At 41.7% G+C, this 24,686-nt stretch overlaps 1 protein-coding gene across 13 annotated transcripts in view; it reads left to right on the plus strand.

Moving 5' to 3' along the window:
* The window catches only part of ATF7IP (activating transcription factor 7 interacting protein), a 168,689-nt gene that overhangs the window by 70,949 nt on the left and 73,054 nt on the right, over positions 1 to 24,686 (plus strand). For all 13 annotated transcript variants that reach the window (XM_032789049.2, XM_032789053.2, XM_032789056.2 and 10 more), the window contains 3 exons: positions 8,288 to 9,360; positions 23,046 to 23,138; positions 24,504 to 24,649. In XM_032789049.2, coding sequence (XP_032644940.1) covers positions 8,295 to 9,360; positions 23,046 to 23,138; positions 24,504 to 24,649 — 1,305 coding nt within the window. In that variant the 5' untranslated portion in view covers positions 8,288 to 8,294. The remainder of the gene's footprint in view (positions 1 to 8,287; positions 9,361 to 23,045; positions 23,139 to 24,503; positions 24,650 to 24,686) is intronic.

Genomic DNA, 24,686 nt, shown 5'->3' on the forward strand with positions numbered 1-24,686 from the left:
TCAGCACAGCAACAAGATGTCTTTGTGACAACCACCTTGGAGCAAGAAACCTGCTCTGCCTCTCAGTGCTGGTGTCTCCTTCCTTCCAGGAGTCTGGTCCTTTGGCCCTTCTGCCAGCAGTTCAACCTCTGGTGATGCAATTGCCTGCTTCCTGAACAGGTGGTGCCTCGGAACTATCCAAAAGGAAGCTTGCCATGAGGCATCGCTCCCTCCATCACCAGTTCCTTGGCACTGGTTTCCAACACCAGCTGGATTTAGCCCACCATGGTCTAGGAAAAGGGAACTCATTGTTAGACTTGGAGGTGGGATCTTAGTATTGCAGCCCCAAAGTAGGACCTGCCAGTCTGCACAAATTCTCTGTTCCCACCTTCCTCTGTGACCTTTCAATGGGACCTACCATGGGAATATGGCTGGGACTGTTGTGGCCCAGATCCATATCAGTGGCCGTTTCGGAATCTCAGGGGTTTTCCCCCAGCTTCAGATCTTTCCCACAGCAAGCATACTCGGTGCCCTCATCTAGAAGGGCTGAATCTGCACATTGAGCGGCCCAGGCTTCAGAGTCCAGCACCAGGCCTGGTAGAGAGAATCAAGAGGAGGTTCCAGAGCTGGAGCAACAGCTGATAGAAGACATTCTGCCTCCTGCTGTCTTGACTTCCTCTTCATCCTCTCCAGACAAGGCCATTTTGTACAGCACAACTTCACCTCCTCTGGGTGATTTCAGAGTTCTTATCAGGAGTTAAAACTTGAGAGTGAATGCAGACTTAGGTGTGCAGATCAAAGAGGTCAGCGAATCCTCACATCTCTTGATTTACATGCTGTCATCAGTGGGCCCCTCCAGTGTAGCTATGTCAATTAATGAGGTGATATTAGAGCCAATAAAGGCTTTGTTTATGTCAGACTCCATCCTCTTTGCCTCCCACCTCTAAAAGGGCAGAAAGAAGGTATTGTGTGCTTTCCCAAGAGTTGGAGTACCTTTTAAACTTATTCACCTCCAGGCTTATTAGTTGTCACAGCGGCTAATGAAAAAGAACAACGGAAGCACCACCTGCCATCCCCAGATCAAAAGATATGAAGAGGCTAGACATATTTGGCAGAAAGATGTATTCTGTAAGGGTTTTGAAATAGCATATTGCTAACCAGTAGGCTCTATTGGGATGATACAATTTTAATTTGTGGGACTCCATGGAAAAATTTTGAAGAAGCTGCTTCTGGAGAATACTAGGCAGGACTTCTCTTGCATGATCACTGAGGAAGGCCAATTACAAGAATGTCACTGTGGGTGGGGCTGGACGCTGTAAACTTGGCAGCTAGAACCGTGGCCTCCACAGTGGTCAGGCAGAGATCATCCTGGCTCCAGTATTCTGGTCTTTCCTATGAAGCCTAGAGTACTATTCAGGATTTGCCATCTGAGCATCCTTCTTTATTCTTGGACCAGACAAACAGCGAGTTCCGTGGACTTAAGAATTCTAAAGCCGCTCAGAAGTTCTTAAGTCTGTACACACCTGCCCCAGTTAAAGAAGCACTATTGGCTGCAGCGCAGATGCCAGTATTTCGCTCCTCTTCATCTGCAGGACCTATCAAAACAGAGGTCTGGGATTACATGCATGGGCCTCTGACTCCAGCCTCCTCAAAACACCTGGGAACTACAAATCAGGCATTTTGATGTGACAGTTGAGGTTGACATACCAGTCTCCAGGCCTCCAGACCTAAACCCCTCATCATTGCAAACCATTTGTCCCACTTCCGCTGTCCTTGGTCCCAGATTACTTAAAACCAGTGGGTCTTGAGCACTGTCAAAGTGAGATGTGCTCCTCAGTTTACTTCTACCCTTCCCTCCCTGTCTGTCGTCAGGGACCACTCAAATTCCTTGTTCAATCACTCTTTCAATTGAGAGTCATAGAGGAGGTTCCATGTGGCCTCAGAAGGAAGGGGATTTATTCCCAATGTTTCCTAATCTCAAAAGTGAAAGGAGGTCTCAGATCAATTTTAGACCTGCATCATCTCAACAAATTCTTTAAAAGGATTAAGTTTTTGCAAGCTTCAGTTATTCCTTCCCTTGAACCTGGGGTCTGGCATGCCGCCCTCAAGTTAAAAGATGCATACTGCCATGTGGCAATCAGTCAAGCTCACAGGAAATATCTCCAATTTCTGGTAAATCAAAATCATTACTAGTTCACTGTGCTGCCTTTCAGCCTGTCAGCAGTTCCCAGGGTCTTTACAAAGGTTATGGCAATAGTAGCTGTATTCCTCTTAAGATGGGGAGTGCTGGTTTACCCCTGCCTAGACAACTGGCTTGTCCAAGGCCAGTCCAAACTGCAAATGCAGAGCAGTGCTACCCTGATCAAGTCAAAGTTCAGTGCTCTAGGACTGTTAATCAGCACAGAAAAACTTCTCCTGTCTCCAGTCTAGAAGATAGAGTTCATAGGGGCTGTACAGGCTCTGTCTCAATCCAGGTCCTTTCTTCTGCAGTCCAGGCTCTAGGCATTTTGATCAATTCTTCTTTGAATGCTTGCTCATGTCCATTCTACGTTAGGTTAGGGGTGTGCATGCCACATGCACCTTTGCCTGAGATTTTTCCTTCAGTGGTATCCATCAGGCTAGCTCTAGTGCCCTCTGGTGCTGCTTGCTCATGTGCCAGTATAAGGGGCACTGCTGGCCACTCACTCTCTCAGTTCTTTGTAATTGCCTGTGGCAGTTGCTGGAACAACCCCTCTTGCTTCAGGGTCCACCAGGACGTTTTGCTCCTTCTCGCTATTTTTTTTTTTTTTTTTGGGTCGGGGGGAAAGGAGGTTGTTTCATATTTTGTTAATTTAACTACTGCTACTGTTCATCATTCCCGGTGCCGAGGAAGAAGCACAAAAAGCAGCACGCTGACAGTGGGTGCTCACTGGTGCAGAAGGAGGACAAGCATGGTGAAGGCAGTGGTTCGCAACCCATGTCAAGCCACTCCTTCGCTCTCAATCCTATGATGTCACCATCAGCTCTGTTCAGAGCATTGAGTCTGTTGTGGGATCCGCTGCCAACGCTCAGAAGCCACCGCGGCACCAGTGATGTGACGGTTCCATTGACCCTGGAGGCCTTTGCAGTGGCCAGGGACTTACTTTCGTTCCTGGTCCCCCCAACTCTGATGGAATAGCTGCTGGCTCCAGTGTCCATGAGCAGGAAGGAGCATGATGCTAAGAGCTGCTTCCCAGGGCCTTCTGGGGGCAAGCAGACCATGATACCATTGTTGCGGCCATCTCTGGTCTGCTGTTGGTCCCTGGCCTCCTGGCACCGAATGGAGAGAGCGATACTGCTCCACCATGGTCGCTGAGGGAGGACTCATATTAAGAGTCCAAAGGGGAACTATACGTTCAGCCTAAGGACTGCCACCAAAACCCAACCTGTGAACTGCTGGACCTTGGTGTGGGTCTCCTGCCAGCACCAAGCTAACGAGTCAATGGCATATGCAGTGGCCATACTGAAACCCCATGGATTTTCCACCAGTACCATGTCCTCCCTCCCATTTATCATACTTGGTGGTTTCTGAGATGCAGGCTACCGACCCTTCCCGCTTGGGACTGGACACCAACCCCGGTACTGATGTTCAGGATGTGGCTTCCATGTATGATGTTAAGGCTGAGGAAGAGGAAGGAGCCGGCTTCCTCCCCAGATGAGGCCGTCTTGGGACAAAGTGCCTCCCACTGTAGGACGACTTTAGGGTCCATCAGGATGTTTTGCAGCGGGTAGCAACTCACCTGGGACTAGAGATTGAGGATCTTAAGGAATCATTGAACAGCCTTATTGACATTCTGGCTGCAGGAGATCTTGCAAGACCATGGCCGATTGCATCACCCAAATCTTGCCTCCCTTAACCTAACTGTGTGGATATTACATGGCTGAAACCAGAGGAGCAGGCCTGTTTGGAGCAAGTTAAACAGGTCTTGCTAGGTAACAGGAAGCCATCCACTAGAAGTACCTACCTGGCCAAATGAAAGCACTTCTCGATAGGGGTGTCGCATCAAGGCCTTTCTCTGACCCAGTCTTCCATTCAGGCTATTTTGCTCCATAGAAAAGTAGTTGCTATTAGTTCAGTAGTAGTTTAGATATTTGCTCCATCTGAAGCAACAAGATCTGGCCCATGCATTTATCAAATTGCACTTGGACGCAATCTGAGCCTTCCACCTGCCAGTGAACAGCAAGTCTGTACGGTTCTCTCATGAGATGATGGTCCAGTTTTTCAAAGACCTGGAGAGACTTTATCCTCAGATCCACAAACCTATCCCTCTGTGGGACTTAAACCTGGTTCTGTCAAGGCTCATAGGCCCTCCCTTCCAACTGCTAGTGTCGTTCCCCCTACTTCTCTCCTGGGAAGTCACCTTCCTGGTAGCAATCATCTCAGCTAGAAGGGTGTCTGAAATCAGGGCCTTAACATCAGAACCAACATACACAGTGTTCTTCAAGGACAAGATCCAACTGTGCCCCCATCCAACTTTCCTGCAAAAGGTGGTTTCACAATTCTGTAGCAACCAGACTAGTCTCTTGCTGTCTGCTTCCTGAAGCCTGACAAGAAGTCTGAGGAGTGGTGACTGCACTCACTGGAGGTTAGGCATGCCCTTGCCTTCTATATTGAGAGTACTAAACCCTTTTGCAAATCAACACAGCTCTTTGTAACTAGCGGAAAGGATGAAAGGACTTCCAGTATCAACTCAGAGGATCTCATCTGGGATAATCTCCTATATTCAGGATTGCTACGAGCAGGCAAATGTCACACCTCTGGCTATTCTAACCGCTGACTGTACGAGAGCTCATGCCACTTCAGAGGCTTTCCTTGCACAAGTCCCAATCCAAGACATCTGCAGGGCATCAACTTGGTCTTTGGTGTATACCTTTACATACCACTACACCATCACCCAACAGGCTTGAGATGATACCAGGTTCAGAAGAGCAGTGTTGCAGTCAGCATGTCTGTGAACTCCAGCTCCTGAGGTGTACTGATAGTGAGTCACTTAACGTGGAATGGACATGAGCAAGCACTTGAAGAAAAAACGGTTACTAACATTCTGTAACTGTTCTTTGAGGTGTGTTGCTTATGTCCATTCCCCAGCATGCCCTACTATCCCAGTCACAATTGACTGGCAGTAAGGAACTTAGAGGGTGTGTGGCTAGCAACGCCCCTTATACCAGTACACGAGCGCATGGCATCAGAGGGTGCTAGAGGCTGCTCAATGAGTACCACTGAGGGAACAATCTCTAGCAATGGTGCATGGTGCACATAGCATGCACACACCTAACCTAACATGGAATGGAGGTGAACAATACATCTTGAAGAGCAACAGTTTAGGAAGGTTAGTAACTGTTTTTTTTACAGATTTGAAGGCTTGCCCAGTCACAAGAACAGGAAACTGTTTGAGGCTTCTGAGTCGTAAGCTTCTTGCACCTATATGATTCAGTATGCCAGAAAGCAACTCAGAACTCGGTGGGGCTGGCAGATATCAGGCTACTTACCAAGTCGCCGTCAGTGTATCCACCCATGCCCTCACCTCCCTAGATTGGTGGACAGATCCAGCCAATATATGTGTAGATGTTCTCTTTGCCTGCCCCTACAACCGACTCTCATGCTAGAGACAGAGTCCGCATGGGTTCTCTACAAATGCAGGGTCTATGGTTCTTTACACGTCAGTGTCAGAGAGCTGAAAGTTGTCAGACTGATGTGCCAGGTATTTCTATTGCAGATCAGGGGAGCGGCCTTTTAGTCCTCACAAACAACCTCAACAAGCAGGAGGGAGCTAGCTCTTTGCCACTCTGTCAAGAAATGACTTTACTCTGGGAGCTCTGTATTGCCATCGTATTAGATGTAGAAGCATCTTAGCTGCTAGATATACAGAATGACCTAGCAGACAACCTGAGCAGATAAATTTGAGTCACCATGTCTGGTCTCGTTGCCCAGATGTGGCCAAATACATCGTCTGGCTCTAGAGGTTTCCCCAAGTGGAGCTGTTTGCAACAAAAGCCAACAGAAAGTGTCAGCAGTTCTGCTCCCTTAGGTATCACAGCCCGGGTTCCATAAGATGCCTTTCTAATGACGTGGTGAGGCAGGCTTCTCTACACTTTTTGACCAGTCCCACTCATTCACAGGACATTGCCAAATATAAGACAGGATCAGGCCAGAGTCATACTTATAGCCCCAGCATGGGCCCGTCAGCACTGGTTCTCCACTCTCATGGTGCTGTCAGTGAAATCTCAAATCTAGACTCAGAGCTAATCTCCAGGATCACGGTTGCCTACTCCACTCAAGCTTACAATAACTTCACTTAACTGCATGGATCCCTCCATGGCCAGACACCAGAAAGCAGGCTTGCTCGAAAGACATTCAAAAGATCCATATTCTGCATGAGCTATTTACCTTTGCTAAATGGAGGCATTTTCTACCTTGTTTCACCAGAATGGGGTATCGCTGACTGGTGCTTCACTTCAGCATATTCTGGACTACTACTTATTCCTGAGACCCCAAGATTTGGCAGTTAGTTCCATCAAAGTACATGTGGCTGCTATTCCAGTGTTCCATCCTAAAGTGGACAATCACTCTATTTTTCTCTAGTGACGTGCCCATAAAACTTGTAAAGGGCTTAGTCAAATTATACCCTCAAGTACAAGACCCTGTTCCCCCATGATGATACTCAGTTTAGATCCCAAGACTTAGGGGTCCCCCGTTTGAACCATTGGCTACCTGTTTGCTGCTGCATCTATCAATGAAGGTGTCATCTTTGGTAGTCATTACCTCAGCCAAAAGAGGTGGGGAGTTGAGGGCAGTAATGTAGGGACCTCCATATACAATCTTCTTTAAGGAGAAAGTTTACCTACCTCCTCATCCGAAGTTTTATCCAAAAGGTAGTTTCCTCTTTCCTCATCAGACAGCCAGTTTATTTGCCTGTATTCTACTCAAAACCATTGTCCAACCAGGAAGGAAGAGTGCTTGCATACTTTGGATGTTGAAAAACGTTGGTGTTTTACCTGTTCAGAACCAGACACTTTCATAAATCCTCCCAGCTGTTCATAGCAGTGGCAAACAGAGTAAGAGATCCATCAGTCTTCACCCAGAGAATTTTTTTTCTGGATTGCATACTTCATATTAGCATGCTATGACTTGGCTAATGTCATTGCATCCATAAAGTCACAGCTCATTTGACAAGATCACAGTCAACCTCAGCAGCCTTTCTTCTGGCACAAGTTCCAACTGCAGACATTTGTAGAAAGGCAACGTGATCCTTGGTCCACACATTTGCCTTCTGCTATGCTGGGGCTCAGGATTCCGGAGATAATGCTTGAGTAGGGAGAGTTGTTCTCCAGTCTTTATTGAAATATACTCTGATCCTACTTCCTGTCTTACAGCTTGTGAATCACCAAGAGTGGAATGCACGTGTGCAATCACCCGAAGAAAACATGGTTACTAACCTGTTCCGTAACTACTATTGTTCGAGATGTGTTGCACATGTCCTGTCCACAACCTGGTCTTCTCTTCCTTCAATAAAGAGAGGTAGAAGAAAGAAGGAATGGAGAAGGACTGGGATGGCTCTGCCTTTTATACCCATATGCATTAGCATGCAGCAACAGAGCTTCGCCCAATGGGTGCCACTGAAGGAAAATGTTTCCGACAGCTGTGCACAGGGCGAACTGACACCAAGAGCAGAATGAACACGTGCAATACATCTTGAAGAACAACAGTTTCAGAACAAGTTTGTATTGCTGCTTTGGGGGGAGGGGAGAGAATCAGGTTCTTGTTTTGTTTCTGAAACTCTGTAAAACTGAGTAAACGTTTTGTATGAAACAAAGTAAGAGTAAAATATTTAGATTTCTAGTATCTTTTGAAATAAGAATGTGTTTAATTTCCAACCAAGGAACTGTTTGCATCTCTCACATGACTTTTTTGATTGGATCTTAGGTTAGCACAAACTAATTTAAGAGTTGTCTTTAAATGTCAATAAGTTGATCAAGTGTAGTAATATAGGACATTGTGAATCTTGTGAATGGAGTCAGAAGACCTTTAGTACATAAAATTATCTATAATTGTTGCATTTCAGAGGGTTGGGTATGGATGAAAATATGAATGAGAAATGACATTAAAGTTATATAATGCTGTGTTGCTTTCATGAATGTGATGAAATTGGTTTGCTTTAAAATGTTCTTGGAGTTACCTGCATTAAATACTTACAATACTGTATAACACACACGTACTGGGAAGGACTATTTAGCAGTTTCACTAAACAATATTTTATTTTAATTCCTTGCTATACTTTTCTATTTTAAGGGTCAAGATGGATACCACAGAAGAACCTCAGAGAAAAGTCTTTAAGGCCCGAAAAACAATGAGAGTAAGTGATCGGCAACAACTTGAGGCTGTCTATAAGGTCAAAGAGGAGCTATTGAAGACAACTGACATTAAACTGTTAAATGGCAAACATGAAAATGGAGATTCTGATCTAAATTCCCCTTTAAGCAACACAGATTGCATGGAGGACAAAAAGGAGGTTAATGGTTTAGTGGATATATGTCTTAACCCTGAAGAAGGAAGAACTGAAAGTGAGGAAATCTCTGATGTCAAAAGTCCTGATGTCCGGGCAGAGAACAAAGATGGTGACTTAGATTGCAAACCTGAAGCATTGTCTCCTGAGAACGTTGTTTCTGAACAAGAGGAGGAGGACTCTATTATTGCTTCAATCTCTGAGGGTGGAGATGAGGTACTTGATAACAAAAAAGATGATGACCTTCACGAAGAACATAGAATGAAAGATAGTTTAGACCAAGGAGAGACAGAGCGCCCATCTGAAGGTGAAAGCAAAGTAAGCTGTGATGTTAATGACTCTTCAGAAGAGAAAGCAGAAACAAATGAATTAGCTGTTAGTTCTGATCTACCTGTTGAAGAAGAAAAAAGTGCTGAAGAAGAGGTTGTTGATGAAGATACTGTTGGAGAAGAAGCTATATCTAGCAGTATGGAAACCGACCAGGAACCAAAGGATGAAGAAGACCAATCTGCAGAACTTCCAGAAACCGCCATTGAAAAGTCACTAGAAGAACCAAGTGAGAACATCTTAGAAAACACAGATTCTATGGAGACGGATGAAATAATTCCAATTTTGGAAAAGCTGGCCCCAGCTGAAGATGAACTATGTTGTTTTTCTAAAACTTCCCTGCTTCCAGTGGATGACACAAGCCCAGATTTGGAAGATAAAATGGAGAGCTCTTTGGGTTCACCATCCAAACACGAAATCAGTGAAAGTTTGCCCAAAGAAGCTTTCTTAGTACTCTCTGATGAAGAGGAGCCATGTGGTGAGAAAGAGGAGGATGCTGAAGTGGTACTACCAAACAAGACAAGTTCTCCAGGTTAGACACTGTTTTTATTGTCGTCATGGTCCAAATATGAGATTTTCATTCACTTATTTGATAAATTAGATTCATATCTCGGTATATTAATGACACAGACAGAATTTTAGCTTTCAGTTGTATATTTTGGGAGACTCTTCAGTTTATTCCGTATTTGTAAGAACTTATTTGAATTAAGTTGTTTAAGAGAGCATCAAATTCAGAATAATTTTTGTTGTGATAATTCATGGGGTCAGACCATTGTTAATAAAGTAATGAGCTCTAAAGAAGAAAAATGATTAACTTTCCCAATTTTGAGATTCTTCTTAAAATATGAATAGCTGATTTAAGCAGAGCAATTAAATGACCAGCCATTGAAAAAACAAGTTGAAAGTATTAATAAGTGTCTTGACTAGGTTCAAGCTCTGCTTAGTACAGTGGAAAGATTTGGGTGGAATGTCAGGGAGCCTTGCATGGTCTGGCAGAAGTTAAAGGTGCAAGGGTCAGGCTTTAACTAATATCACCAAGGCCTGACTTCAGTGCTCCCCTTTCTTGCAATATCCACGATATACCCCTTCCCTCACATTACAATGGGCAGGAGTTCCGGTGAAGGAGATAGTGGAGCTGACAGAGTCACCTCCACCAGCTGTACTCCAGTTACAGATTCTCCAGGGACAGTTTGTTTGCCTCAGGTTTATTTTGTCATGCTTAATTGATTGTACAAATATTGAAATACAGCAGAAATAATTTTTCTAAATGTATGCATCGTTCTGCTGCTGCTCCTGTACTTGCATGCCCAAAATGGAGGACAAAGATATAAACTGAAAAATTGAGATTACCCCATCACAGGTAATTGAAAAATTTAACAGCACTTCAAAGCCAGAATGATCTCTCCCAAAAATGGTAATGGGTGGAGATGTAAACCATTCATTACAATGCTTAAGACAGTTTTGTTGCTGTTTAAAAAAAACAAAAAAAACCAAAAACACCCTCTAGAGATGCATAATTAAAGATGGATCTTAGTTGGAGGAAAATATACATAACGTATGGGATTTATAGGGCCATGTTTTTGGGAATATGGTTTGCAGCTCTGCCTTTCTTGTTAAAGTGGATGTTACAAAAACTAGAAACTATGCAGTGACTGAGAACCACAAAAATATAGGAACTAGAAAATCCTGGCTAGTGAAGATAATTAGAGAGACAGTGAACCAAAGTTATTTCTACTTGAGATCAATGGGGCATTGCCAGAAATGACTTCAGTGAATAAGGAACCATATACTGTTTTTAGAAGTTGATAGGCTAGAGATCCTACTAGGCTAGTCATAATTTACTATTTCTATAGTACCTAAAACAGTATGAGATGTTCCAGAGATGTAGGAAGACAGTTGGTTGTCTCATAAGTTCCAGTCTAAATGGAAAACATATTGATCAGAGCTGGAAGGCAACAAAAACTTTTATATTAGAGTCAAATAAAAGACCAAAAGAGCACACATTTAAGGGAATTAAGGGCCAAAAATGTAAGCAATTTAAGTAAATATCTTTACAAAAACTGTAGTTAACAATTGGAGTAAACTACCTTGTGTGGAGATAATCTGATTAAAAATTTTTTGATAAAAGCATAACATTTACTACTATTATCCTAGAGTAGTAAATAGCACAACATTTAACAAAGCATAGGCATGAAGGACTATGCAAGGGGACGTGGAAGGTGTTAACAGCCTACTAATCTTACAGTATGCAACATATGGCAGCGTTGAAGGGGAGGTCAGTTTTCCGGAGTTTGGGAAACACTGAAATAATTAGAATAAAGAGTGTTAAAAATATGTTGGATATTTGAAGGAAAGAAGAAAATAACTAAAAATGCTAAGGCAACAGACAGGATTTGGCATGTTGTTAATATCCTGGCCTTTTCCTCTTCTGGAATGCATATACTCCTATTTTACTTATTCTTCTCAGGTCTCATGTATCTTGAGAATGCTTGCGGCCTACAGTATTTTATCGATTAGCATATTGCTGTCAAGAAGACTTTGGAAAAGCTATTCAAAGCAGAATTCACAGAAAAGGAAGGGATACGTGTTATCATATAATATTTAAACATAAGTTAATTAGTTTTATTCTTTAAAATAGTGGAGGATTTAATTCTTATTGACCATCAGTCTTGAGAAATAGCTAACTTAAGTTTCCACTTTGCCAGTATGCATCAAGATGTTTGAAACTGTGAGCTGTCCAAGGCAGAGAGACTTGACATTTTTATCTGTCTCTATAAGCTGCCATGTGCACCTGTGGTATTATGTAAATAATTAATGGGAAACTTCAACGTCAACATGCATATCCCCAGGCTCTATTATGGGTTAGCTATTAATTGTCACTCTCGTGAAGCTCTGAATAGTGCTTCATGGTGTGATTTCTATTACACTTATTCCATGCAGCTATTTCTTTAGTACAATTGAGTTGACTTGTCTCAACTAAAGAAACACTGACCCTGATGCTGGTCAAGCATGAGAAATGACTCAAAGATGGCTACAGCACCCTTTCACCAAATGGAGTGTTTTTACTTTGTACTACTGGTTTTTTATCTGGAAAAAGAAAAAAGCTGCAAATGTTGTTTCCAAATAGATGATGCCACCCAAGAATACAGAGAGAAGTATTACATTTGCAAGGTGGTTATGCCCTACCACCATCTTATCAGTAGATGATATCAGGGCCTTTCCAGGCCTGGTGAAGAGAATAGCAGAGTCACTTCAGATCCCCTTGGAGGAAATCCAGAAGAGACAACATTGCATTCTGTTCCCTGGACAAGGTCACCTTACCAATTAATGAGCATTATAGTCACCAGCCCACACTGTCTGGCAGATATCTGTGAACATCTCATCCACTTGCAAGTGGGTCGACCAAAAATATTATGTACCAGCCAAGAGTCTGGAGTACTTTTTTCCTCCTGTCCTGCCTCCAATTTCTTGGTAGTGGATGCTGTCAGTGAGAGAACAGACAAGTTTTCTGGACCTTTTAGGCTGTAACAGCTACTCATCAGCTGCTTTCCAGCTTAGGATTGTGAACTATCAGGCCTTGATGTCAAAATGTGATTTCACAATATATGGTAAATTTTCAAGTTTTATTGATAATTTGCCCCAACACCAAAGAAAACTGTTTAAAGTCCTTATTTCAGAAGGCCACATGATTGCAAAAACTTTCATACAAGCTTGCCTTGGCACTGTTTATACAGCGTTGTGTTCAATGGTTACCACCGCTGTCATGCATCCAGGCACCTGGCTGCAAGCTTACAGCTTTCCCAGGGTAATGCAGAATAGTGTGGAGGAACCTTCTCTTTGAAATGCCTAAACTTTTCAGTAGCAGCAGCAGTGGCTCTTTCCACTCTAAAAGATTCTGTGGCTACTCTGCAATCCCTCAGGATCTAAATAACTCAGTGCTCTCAACTAGTACAGTGCCAGACCTACGCCAGACCTGCAATTCCCTGTAGAAAGAGGTCCAGAATTCAGAGAAAGGGGCCTTCTTTAATGGTGACCTCCTCCAAGTGGCCATTTTGACCTGTTGGTCAAGAGTCACAATCCATTCCCTACTCCAGATCTCTCACTGCACAAAACCACCCTCCCTCCACCACTACTTTCTATCTTTCTGGGAGCTCATCACATCAAAGAGAGGGCTCCTACAGGTGGATTTCAGTGGAATATTCCATCGAGTTCAACCCCTTCCTCCTTCCCATCCTTCATCCCCAGGGGCACTTCTCATGAGGGTCTTCTAAGGAAGGAAGTTCAATCTTTCCTACTTCTTGGAGTGATTGAGCCAGTTCTCCCCAGGTTCATTGAGAGAGGATTCTATTCCAGGTAATTGTCGGTTCACAAGAAAAATGGTGGATGGAGACCAATCCTTGACTGCAGGACTCTGAATATATTTATCATTTTTCAGCACTTCAGGGTCGTAATTCTAACAACAATAATTCTGGGGATTAGTTCATTGCCCCTGACCTCCAGGATGTACACCCATTGCCTATAGTTTGTCATTGGGCAAGGATCATTACTTATACAGTGTCTTCCTGTTTTGGTTTTTCAATCACCCCAAGAACCTTTACAAAGGTCCGCCATGATCAGCCTCATCTCCTGACTTCAGCTGATACCACAATCCATAGCACAATCTTGCCTGCAGCTATTAGGCCACATGTTTGTGACACCCCATGTGAGACTACACTTTCAGTTCCTTCAGGCCTGGCTCAAGACTGGCCCAGCAAGCACAGTCTTTCCAATCAGGCACATTACCACCAATAGTTCTCACCTCCCTCCAGTGGTGAAAAAAGCATCAGAGATTGTGTGGGAATCTCCTTTTCATGTCTAGCCCCATCAAGGGTCATCACTATACTTCATAACTGGAATAGGGTGTCCATCTTCAGGATTTCACAGCACAGAGCAAATGGAGTCCCCAGGAAGTATCCCTCTCCACATCAGTAATCTCAAACTCTGGCAATTCTCTGTGCTTGCTATCACTTCCTACTTAACACCAGGAGCCACTCTATCAGAGTGATGCCACTCTGTTGTCCAGCAGGGTGATACATGAATCCGCAATGGGGAGCAAGATCCCAGTCTTTGTGGACAGAGTCAATATGGCTAAGGAACTGGTGCATATCCTATCACATAGACCTATCAGCAGTCTACCTGCCTAGAAAATGCAGTAGCATACTCCCCATTCATGGACCTGCTCAGGAACTCAGCAACTTGATATTTCAGAGAATTTGTCCGTCCTGGGGCCTCTTTGAGGTGGATATATATGTAATACCATCCAATACAAAATGCCATTGCTTCTGCTAAAGAGGAGGTTAGAGCCACAACTAGATGTGGGATGCCCTCCTCATCCCTTGACCCTTGTACCCTTCTATTGGCAGGCAGGTGTACGCCACTGAATGTCAAGGCCCCAAACAAGCTAAAGCAAAAGAGGGTAATAACTAGCTTGATAGAACCATGATGGCCAAGGCAGGTATGGTTCCTGGATCTGTTGCACTGCTCTCTCTAGGCCCTTCTTCACCTTCTGCTCATGGTGAATCTCATAACAGAGGAATTGGCCACCATGACCCACCCCAACCTCCCCTCTCTACACCTCAAGGCCTGGCTCCTCAATTATTCTCGGGCATGGAAATGTGCTGTTCTTCTGAGATCAAGACCGTGCTCCTGAGTAGTAGCAAACTTGCCACAAGGAAAACTTACCTGCAAAAGTGAAAGTATTCCCAATTCCGATGTGTCCATCAAACCATATCCCCTTCTGAATTGCTCCTTATAAACAAGTATGACTGCCTGTACAGTAACTTGATTTCTTCTTTGAGATTGTCTGCCTTCCTTCCCTTCTGCTACAGAGTTGTACTTCAGGGCATTGTGGTTGAGAAGGAACTGGAGTAGCGACAAGTCTGCTTCTCCCTATATACGTTCATGCCAAAGCACGAGGATGTATAGGGGGAAAGTGTGGACCCACAGACACTGCTAACGAATATCTCTGGTCAAGAGTGCATGGGTTCACGCACATCCTAATGTGGAGCACCCATAGGGACAAACACCTTGAAGAATTCAAGTTACTGTGCAGGTAAGTAACCACTCTGTGGCTCTTTTCTGTCATACGCATAGCTAGGATTTTATAACAATACATTGTTCTTAAAAACTACTGTCTTTAGTAAAGTGAGTGCCCAGTTCCATCATGAGAAGTCAGTTAGTCTCTATTCCATCTGCCATTTGTCCCACACACCCAGAGAAAAAGAGTGGTGGTCATTCTAGGACCATAACATTCTAATTCCACTAACTCAAGATGCTAGACTGTTTTGAATCTTTCTTTGTGCTCTAGTAAGGCCCAAAAAGTGTCAAAAGACCTCTAGATGTGACTTAACAAAATTGATTTGACTTTGTATTAAAAGCTTATAAATGCTTTTAAATATTTAAAGGTCAAAATCCGTTAAACTGAGATGGGGTTAAACTTTTGGTTGGGGCGGGAGTCTATTTCTGCCAAATAGATTTGCCAGGTAGCATCCTGACCCTTTGTTCACAATTTACACATCGCTAGGGTGCAGACATGGGTACTTGCATTGGTGCGTTTTTGAGTGTTACTGTCTGAAGCCACAGATCCTAGTTCTTTTCCCTACTGTGTGGATACTAGGTATTGATAGACAAAGCCCGTTGATCATAATGGTGGACTATCCAAAGAAGAAAACACTTTTTTTTTCCTTCTTGTAAACTGAATTTTTAAAACTTTTTGTTCATTTTTGGTTGCATTTCTTTGCGTTGGATAAGGTGGAACTTGAACACCCACTGGTGACAGTTGTATTACTGTTCTTGACGGTTTTTTAGTTAACATTTTTCAGTTGGTTAGTAACGTGCTGTGGAAGTCATAGACTCATAGACTTTAAGGTTGGAAGGGACCATTATGATCATCTAGTCTGACCTCTAACTAGTATGATGAGCCATAACTGCTGCAGGAGGGGTTAGACTTAAATTTTTTTAGAAAATGTAAAAAGAAAGAGAAGGTGCTTATAGATGCATCTGAAACTGTTTCACACGAACAGTAATACCAGCTAACTCTCATAGCACTTTTCATCAGTAAATCTGAAAGGAGGCTGTAGCTGGAAAGTAAGTACAAACATTTTTTCTCTTTCTTCTCTGCCTCCTGAAATTAACATTTTCAGATCATAGGTGAGATCGTCAAGTGCTATGGGCTCTAGTGCAGTTAGTGGGCAGATGACAACAAGCTCTATGTCCTTCTAATCAGGAGAAGCTGATGCTATTTTCCAGCTACTTCAGCCAAGAAATACATTTCCGGAAGAACAAAAATGTGTTCAAACTCTACCCAAATGAAATGGAAGTGATACTAATAGGAAAGTGGAACTAACCGCAGAAACCCTGAAAGCACTTTACTGAGAGCGTCTGCTCCTCCATTTGTCAGGATGATATCTTCAAGTCTTACTGGACACACTGCTTGCTCCTAGAACCCAAATAGAAATAGTGGTAGTGGCCAGAAATAGGTTGCAACCCTTCCTCTCCGATACAGTCCTAGCCATGGTCATGTCTAGAGCAGACTTCTATAGTGCTCTCTAAGAAGGAAAGTGACACACAGGTTGTGTGTTTTGTGCTAGTTGGAAGTCTGTCACCTAGGACAAGCAAGTCAATGAGAGCATATCACACCAATGGGCCACTGGCTCCCCGTCTGGATCACTTTAAAGATCCTGATCTTCAAAATATACAGGATATTAGGAGCTAGCTAATTTCTGCAATCCTCCAAGAGCACATTTATCACTAAAGCCAATACAATTTACAGTTCCTAGTGCAGAATAAAAGGGGCATTCTCATTGGTGGGTCCCTAGTTATGGAATTCCCTATTCTTGGAGATCAAGCTGAGCTGGAGTGTTGCCATGTTTAGAGAACAATCTAAGCTGTGTTTTCACTCAAGCCTTCCTTCACTAAAGAAGGCTTCTAAATCATCCAGTGACATTTCCTTCATAAGTAACATTCAAAAAATTTCAGAAATTTAGTATGTTCTAAGGAGGGGCACAGAGTATTGCACTAATCAGACTGCAGTAATGCTGGACTCATTTTATTATAGGGCCTAGATATAGTGATTGGCACACTAAAAATTTCTTTAGAGATGCAAGTTCTGTTCTTGTTCCTGAGCTTTCTCTCTCATCTCTCTGGCCACAATATTTGTAAAATATATCTATTGACTTTTTACATCAAAAATGGAGACTCCTATTCAGGCAGTTATTTTAAACAAGCCCCCAGGTAGTGTAGTGCATATTGATCTAAATTCTGTGGCAAGGCCCTCCAGTTTACTAGTGAGAGCTGCACTGAATGCTAGTATAATGTTAATATATTCAGTCATAAGAACGGCCATACTGGGTCAGACCAAAGGTCCAGTTTTAGCCCAGTATCCTGTCTTCTGAAAGTGGCCAATGCCAGGTGTCCCAGAGGGAATGAAGAGAACATGTAATTCTCAAGTGGTCCATCTCCTGTCTCCCATTCCCAGCTTCTGGCATACAGAAGCTAAGGACACCATCCCTGCCCATCCTGGCTAATAGCCATTGATGGATGCTAATAGCCATTGTTGGACAACTTAGTAACCTGTAGTTTTATTTTAAATAATTCTAAAAAATACACTACAAAGTTAAAATCAATGTTCCACTCCTGAACAGTTTAGAAGCCCCGAATGGCAGCCTCCTTGCTCCATATGCATTGGATCTCTGTCATGAGCTAACCTAATCCCTCTGCTTGACCACATTTTCTTAGGGACTTCTCAGTAATTGTGGGCATAGGAGAAAAGGAGTAAGAAGCCATGTAGAATCCTCAGAACACAGCCTTTTTGCTGCTATCTTCACCATGCTCAACCAACATTTCATCTGCCCCTCCTGAGTGTCTGTGTATTATTTACAGTTTTCCCTACAAGGGGGGAGTTAGTTTGTTCAATCTTCTGCAACTACTATTGCTCTAAAAGGACAACAAGAGGAAGACTGTTTTGGGTCGAGAACACAGGCACTGAACTTCCACAACGAGTGCCCATGAAGATCTTCTTCCTCCTTTGTGTGTATTTTTTATTTCACTCGACCAGAATAATGAGAAGAATGCAGGGATTATTAAGCTGCTTCTTCAACACACTGTGCCTAGCAGTCAGTCTAGTTGAACAAGTGTCACAGACCCAGTCCATTCACCACCTAAGATGGCTGTATCTGCTGCTTTCCCTTCTTGGAGATCTTCAAGATCAAGTCCTCCAACAAATGCTCATTACAAGAGCAGTTACCCCTGCTCGGCCTCCATGCAAAGGAGTTAGTTATTTCTCCATCAAGGAGTACCATTGCCTGAAAATCTGGAACACTTCCTCTAATCTTCCTCAGCCAATTCTACACTTACTAACCTGATGGGTAAAACCAGAATCTTCATGAAGAACATATAGCTGTCACATCCAGATGGAATAGTCCTCACAATAGATTTCAGTTTGATGAGCTTTGGGATTCACCTTGTCTCTTACTTAGCTCACAGTGTGGACCAGTCTGGGAGCACAGCTACTCTTTATATGTGAAATATGAGTAGTAAGGAGAGTCTCGTCTGATATAAACCACTTACCTTGGTATAGGATTGGGTGGGGAAGTAATTTTGATCAAATCAGACAACTCAATTAGGGTAGTCCTTGGCAATCAACATGGTAACATAACATGGTACATCTGTTGCATAGTTCTGGGCAGAAAAACATCCATGGAAACTAGCACCGTTTCATATCACGGGATGAAGTATGGGACAAACTTCTGGTGGAACACCTAAGCAGGTAAAACAATCACACAGAAAATTTGGCCTTTCATTCAGAGACCTTGTAAATGTTGAGCAACCGTTGAGGAATACCAGATGAATACTAGACTCCACCTACACCTCAAGTACACCCCAGAATTTTCCTAACTTGAGCCTAAAGTTAGAATCCTAATGCCTTGTTTAGGCACCTAAATAAGAGGCCAGATTTTCCAAAGGGTTGAGCACCTGCAGATAAATATTAACATAGATACTAGGCCTGTCAAGCGATTTAAAAAAATTAATCATGATTAATCAATAATAGAATACCGTTTATTTAAATATTTTTGGATGTTTTCTACATTTTTAAATATATTTATTTCAATTACAACACAGAATACAAAGTGTACAGTGCTTACTTTGTTTATTTTTGATTACAAGTTTTTGCACTGTAAAAAGACAAAAGAAAAATATTTTTCAATTACCTAATACAATTACTGTAATGCAATCTCTTTATCATGAAAGTTGAATTTACAGACATAGAATTATGTACAAAAATACTACATTAAAAAGTAAAACAATGTAAAATTGTAGAGCTTGCAAGTCCACTCAGTCCTATTTCTTGTTCAGCCAATCGCTAAGACAAACAAGTTTATTTACATTTGCAGGAGATAATGCTGCCTGCTGCTTATTTACAATGTCACCTGAAAGTGAGAACAGGTGTTCTCATGGCACTGTTGTAGCTGGTGTTGCAAAATATTTACGGGCCAGATGTGCATGCTTCAACCACCATTCCAGGGGATATGCATCAATATTGATGACAGGCTCTGCTCAAAAACCATCCAAAGCACTGCAGCCCGATGCATGTTCATTTTCATTATCTAAGAAGCCACCAGGGGAAGGTTGATTTTCTTTTTTTGGTGGTTCAGGTTCTGTAGTTTCTGCATCAGACTGTTGCGCTTTTAAGACTTCTGAAAGCATGCTCCCTACCTCGTCCCTCTCAGATTTTGGAAGGCACTTCAGATTCTTAAATCTTGGGCCAAGTGCTGTAGCTATCTTTAGAAATCTCACATAGGTGCCTTCTTTGCGTTTTATGAAATCGACATTAAAAGTATTCTTAAAATTAACAACGTGCTGTGTCATCATCTGAGACTGCTATAACATGAAATATATGGCAGAATGTGGGCAGAATAGAGCAGGAGACATACAATTCTCCCCCAAGGATTTCAGTCGCAAATTTAATTAACACATTATTTTTATAAAAAGCGTCATCAGCATGGAAGGATGTCCTCTGGAATGGTGGCCGAAGCATGAAGGGGGATACGAATGTTTAGCATATCTGGCACGTGAATATCTTGCAGTGTTGGCTACAAAAGTGCCATGCAAATGCCTGTTCACTTTCTGGTGACACTGTAAATAAGAAGAGGGCAGCATTATTTCCTGTAAATGTAACAAACTTGTTTGTCTTAGCAATTGGCTGAACAAGAAGTAGTACTCAGTGGACTTAGCCTCTGAAGTTTTACATTGTTTTTAGTGCAGTTATGTAACAAAAAAAAATTCTACATTTGTAAGTTGCACTTTCAAGAGAGAGAGATTGCACTACAGTACTTTCATGAGGTGAATTGAAAAATTTCTTCTGTTTATCATTTTTACAGTGCAAATATTTGTAATCAAAATATACTCTTTGATTTCAATTACAACACAGAATACAAGATATATATGAAAATGTAGAAAAACAAAATATTTAATTTCATTGGTAGTCTCTTGAACAGTACAATTAAAACTGTGATTAATCACGATTAATTTTTTTGAGTTAAATGCATAAGTTAACTGCGATTAATTGGCAGCCCTAGTAGGTACCTAACTTTTAAGCATCCAAACTGGAAAGTTTGGGCAAGAGTGCTGCAACTGTTTATTTAGAGGCCACATGCGTGAATTAGCCATCATGGTTACACCTTCCCTCTGGTACCTTCCTAATTCTCAAGATTCTTAAGAAAACAAGGAAAGACAATGCTCAGATCATCTTGGTGGCAGAAGACTGAAACTGCAGGGCCTGGTACACCACTCTGGTTTGGCCCTTTTAGATGGTAGTGGACAGAGACCTTAGAAATGGGTGGATTATTTGGTGATGGGCATTCCTTCTCAAAATGTTAAAACTTCTATCCCTGGGTTAAATTTTTCATCCAGACTTAAAATGTTCTCTAAATCAATGGTTGTTGAACAGAGAGAGAGTTGACACAGTTAGCAATGGAGATCAATGGGGAACCCTTTCACAAAGGAAGGTGATTGTGTGCCTCCTCATCATACTACAGAATCTGGTCAAAATTAGTACAAAATAAATGGATCAGATTAATCAAATCTACAATGGCTAACATATTTGATTTCCTCCAGAAAAGATTGCACAAGTGCCTTACTCTGTTGTCTGCAGTTCAGGGAAAGACTATTGGATTATTCTAGTTTCCCTGAGATAGGCTTTCCTTGTCTCCAGATTTCACAAAGCCATGCTTCTTCAGAAGCTAACTTGGAAATCCATCACTGCTTCCCTAGAGTCCTTTTTATCTCTTATAATGTACGATGCCCAGCTTTTCTAAGAGACTTCTTACCCTTGAAGTAGCATACTGGGGGCCATGATCTGTGGCCATATTGTAATAAGCCATGTTTGATTTTAAATAACAACAAAATGTCTCTGAATAGCTCCCTTTTCTGCCAAAGGTATTTTGGCCCTGACTACCTTAAACAGGAAGTATTTTCCATTTTTTGCCCCAACCTCAAAGGCCCAACAGAAGGAAGATGGCACACTCTTGGCATATGTATAACTGTAAAATTCTATTCATTCAGGACAATGAAGTGACAAGTTTCTTTCCAAAAAGGATAAACCGCTATTAAAATGAATTGTTCCTACATGTATTAGATCTTGAATCACCATAGTCTATTAGGTAACCAAAGATTCTTGTCTTGATGGTATTTAAACCCACTTTTGAAGAATGTGGCTAATTTCTTGGAAGACATCTATACAATATTCTCTTTGCATGTTCTTTCTAACCTTCATACTGGACTCTTTCACGTTCTTGGATGAAAATTTGGTAGCTGTGTTCTGAGGCACATCATTTAGTAGTTCTTCCAGTGTGCTACAGTGTGGCTCAGTACCACTCCATTTGGTCATTTATCACCAGTCTGTTGCAAGTGGACCCAATTGCTGGATCCCACATGCTTCTAGATCAACTGAGTAGAGTCCAGTCACTATTCTAACTATGGGGTTTTAGAAAGGACTCCTGGCCTCAGACCTCTTGTCCAAGTCCCTTTTTGGAGGACAAGTGATGCTGCTGCCCTAGACCCGTGAAAACAGTGAGACATTTTGACACCCCCTCCCCCCCCAGTCGCGTACACATGCTCTTACAAGCTCCACTTTTATGAGCATCCAGTTTAACGCCTTTAAGGACAATAAGGCAAGAGGTGCACTAAATACTCCAGTAACAGCTGTGTTCGTGAAATGAAACAATCTCTATGCTCAAATTCACACAGAAAAACAATGAAAGACAAACATACTATATCAACTGTGAACACTTTTCACAAAGCGATCACTGTATATCTGATTTCAGCCCTCATCCTCAAAGGCAACCTTCAGTACACCTTCAAAAGATGAGCCTGTGAGCTTAAATTCACAAGCTTGCTAGACACTAAAAATCATGGACTGAAAAGAGACACTGGATTTATGACTTATTACAACAATCTATAAGCTATTGATCCCAGCCTGAGGCTTTTTTTCATATTTTCATTTTCACAGTGATTGCATTTCCCAGATCTGAAGAAGAGCTCTGTGTAAGCTCAAAAGGTTGTATCTATCATCAACAAAAGTTGGTCTCATTAAAAAAAAAAAAATACTTCAACCACCTTGTTTCACTTATTAGTTTAGGAATATTAAAGGTGGGGGAAAAAACTTCTCCACCTTATGGCTTCCAACATAATCTAAATGTGGATTTATTTACAAAAAGAAATATAAAAATATGAATATTTTGTTAGTGAAGAACTAAAGCTTTTGTGTACCTCTTTCATGAACATGAAAAATGCAGTGACATCTGGTAGGCAGCCATTTTAACATCACTTTAACGGAAACATTTTATTTCTTCAGTAGTTTAAAGACAACTTTCAGAAAGTTGGGTGATTTTCAAGCTGTTTAAATAAATGGAGACTTTACTTTCAAAAGGCTTTTACTGATTTATACTGTAGTTATTTTGGTTTTCAAGATATTTCGTCCCTTCCCACCCTCACCTCTCTTTTCCTTTCTCAAATGGCTGTGTGAAAGTATGCATAAGGAATCCCAAGGTTCATCAGCTAAAACAAGACTGACTGCAAAGACGGTGGAATTATTTTACCCTCCATGAGGACTCTCATTTTAATACTGTTTTTATAAATGAATGTAAAGAAATAAAATTTAGTCATCTGTTGTGTTTGCAGAAGAGGTGGAAGAGGAGGAAAAAGAGAGCAAGGAACAGGATAAAGAGAGAGAAAAGGAAGAGCACAAAGAAGAAGAGAGACATCCAGAGAGAAGTAGGTACCGTAAAGATGTTAGATCTTATTGACAGGAAGAATGAAAGAATATCAGTGTAGTGTTGCTCTAGAATTAAATTCTCAGGGTCAGCCTTTGTTTCAGTACTTTAATGTGAGACAGATGTGTTATCTAATTGAGAAATATTTACATAGTAACCAAATATCTACCTTAAACTTAATAATCTATTTTTAAAAGCTGCAGGTTGAAGTGCATGCGTGCTACTGAATTCCTGTTAACCACATGAATGTTCCTAGCAAACTTCTGTCTGATAGTCCAGGGACAATGCTCATTCCACTCAGATCTTTTCTTTTGAGTTTGATTTCTACCAAACTTGCAGATACTTTCTGATGGACATCTCAGAGATGGAGCTTTAGCACCTGTGCTTTCTTTTGGTATGAAAATTCACAGGGAGAAAATTTGAAAGTTGACACTCTGCAATAATCAATATCCTCCTTTAAAAATACTCTTTATTCTATAGATACTTGCACTGTAATAGTATCTTAAATTAAAAAAATCAAACTTTTCTAAACATAGGTAAGTAGTTTAGGTGATAATGCAAATTTTTAAAATTTTTAAAAGTTAGCTGTACCATATTTGAAAACCATAAAAATACAGATATCTGCAAGATTTGAGTTAGAGCTCATAGCAGATATGCAATAAAAAGAGATGGAAAAAGTATTCAAGTCCATCTCTCTAAACCAATATTAAACTTAATTTTTAATTTAATTTTACTGCCTTACTCTGTCTTCTCCTTTTGTACCAAGCTCCCTTTTTCTTTCTGTATTTATGCTTACAATAGCCTCCATTCATTGTAGCTTAGTCAGGCTATGGTATATATACGTAGGTCACTACCGCATGCTGTGGCAGGAGAGGGGGAGGGGCTGGATGGGGAATCCTGCCGCACCCCATCTCTCAGTACTGGGAATTACTACCCTATGTATCTCTGTAGGGTTCAAAGGTGAGGAAGGCCTATTGTAAAGAAGGTAAGTGAGAAGGAGAATGGTACTAGAATGGTCATGCATTTTAGGGGAGCAGTTTAGCAGGCTCTGTGTGCCCTAGATGGCTGCATATTTTCATTACCTCATTTAAATTTACAGAGTATGTCTCTTTAGAGTATTATAGGTTTAAAGGGTGGTTGTTCTTCGGTGCATTGAATCAAAGTTCCATATTAAAGTCACAGTGTAGAGGTTTTCTGGTTTATGAAAAAAAAAATTGAACATCTGAGATTTTTCCAAAGATTCTGTCATCCTTTGAATGATGAGTGATTGGACTTGAAAGAAAGGAAGCTACTGATAGCTGTAGCCTTCCTTTGGTTGCTGCTGTTCTTAAGATTCCTCAGTAGTTCCTGTGCCATATGCTTCCAGGTGAAGTGTCAAGAAGGAAGCGTTCCAAATCAGAGGATATGGACAACGTACATTCTAAACGTCGTCGGTACATGGGAGAAGAGTATGAAGCAGAGCTCCAAGTAAAAATTACAGCCAGAGGGGATATTAACCAGAAGCTGCAAAAGGTATGCTAGATCTTGCTGCAGAATGAAGGTGTTAGAA

The sequence above is a fragment of the Chelonoidis abingdonii genome, chromosome 1 (genome assembly GCF_003597395.2).
Source record: "Chelonoidis abingdonii isolate Lonesome George chromosome 1, CheloAbing_2.0, whole genome shotgun sequence".
Classification (NCBI taxonomy): Eukaryota; Metazoa; Chordata; order Testudines; family Testudinidae; genus Chelonoidis; species Chelonoidis abingdonii.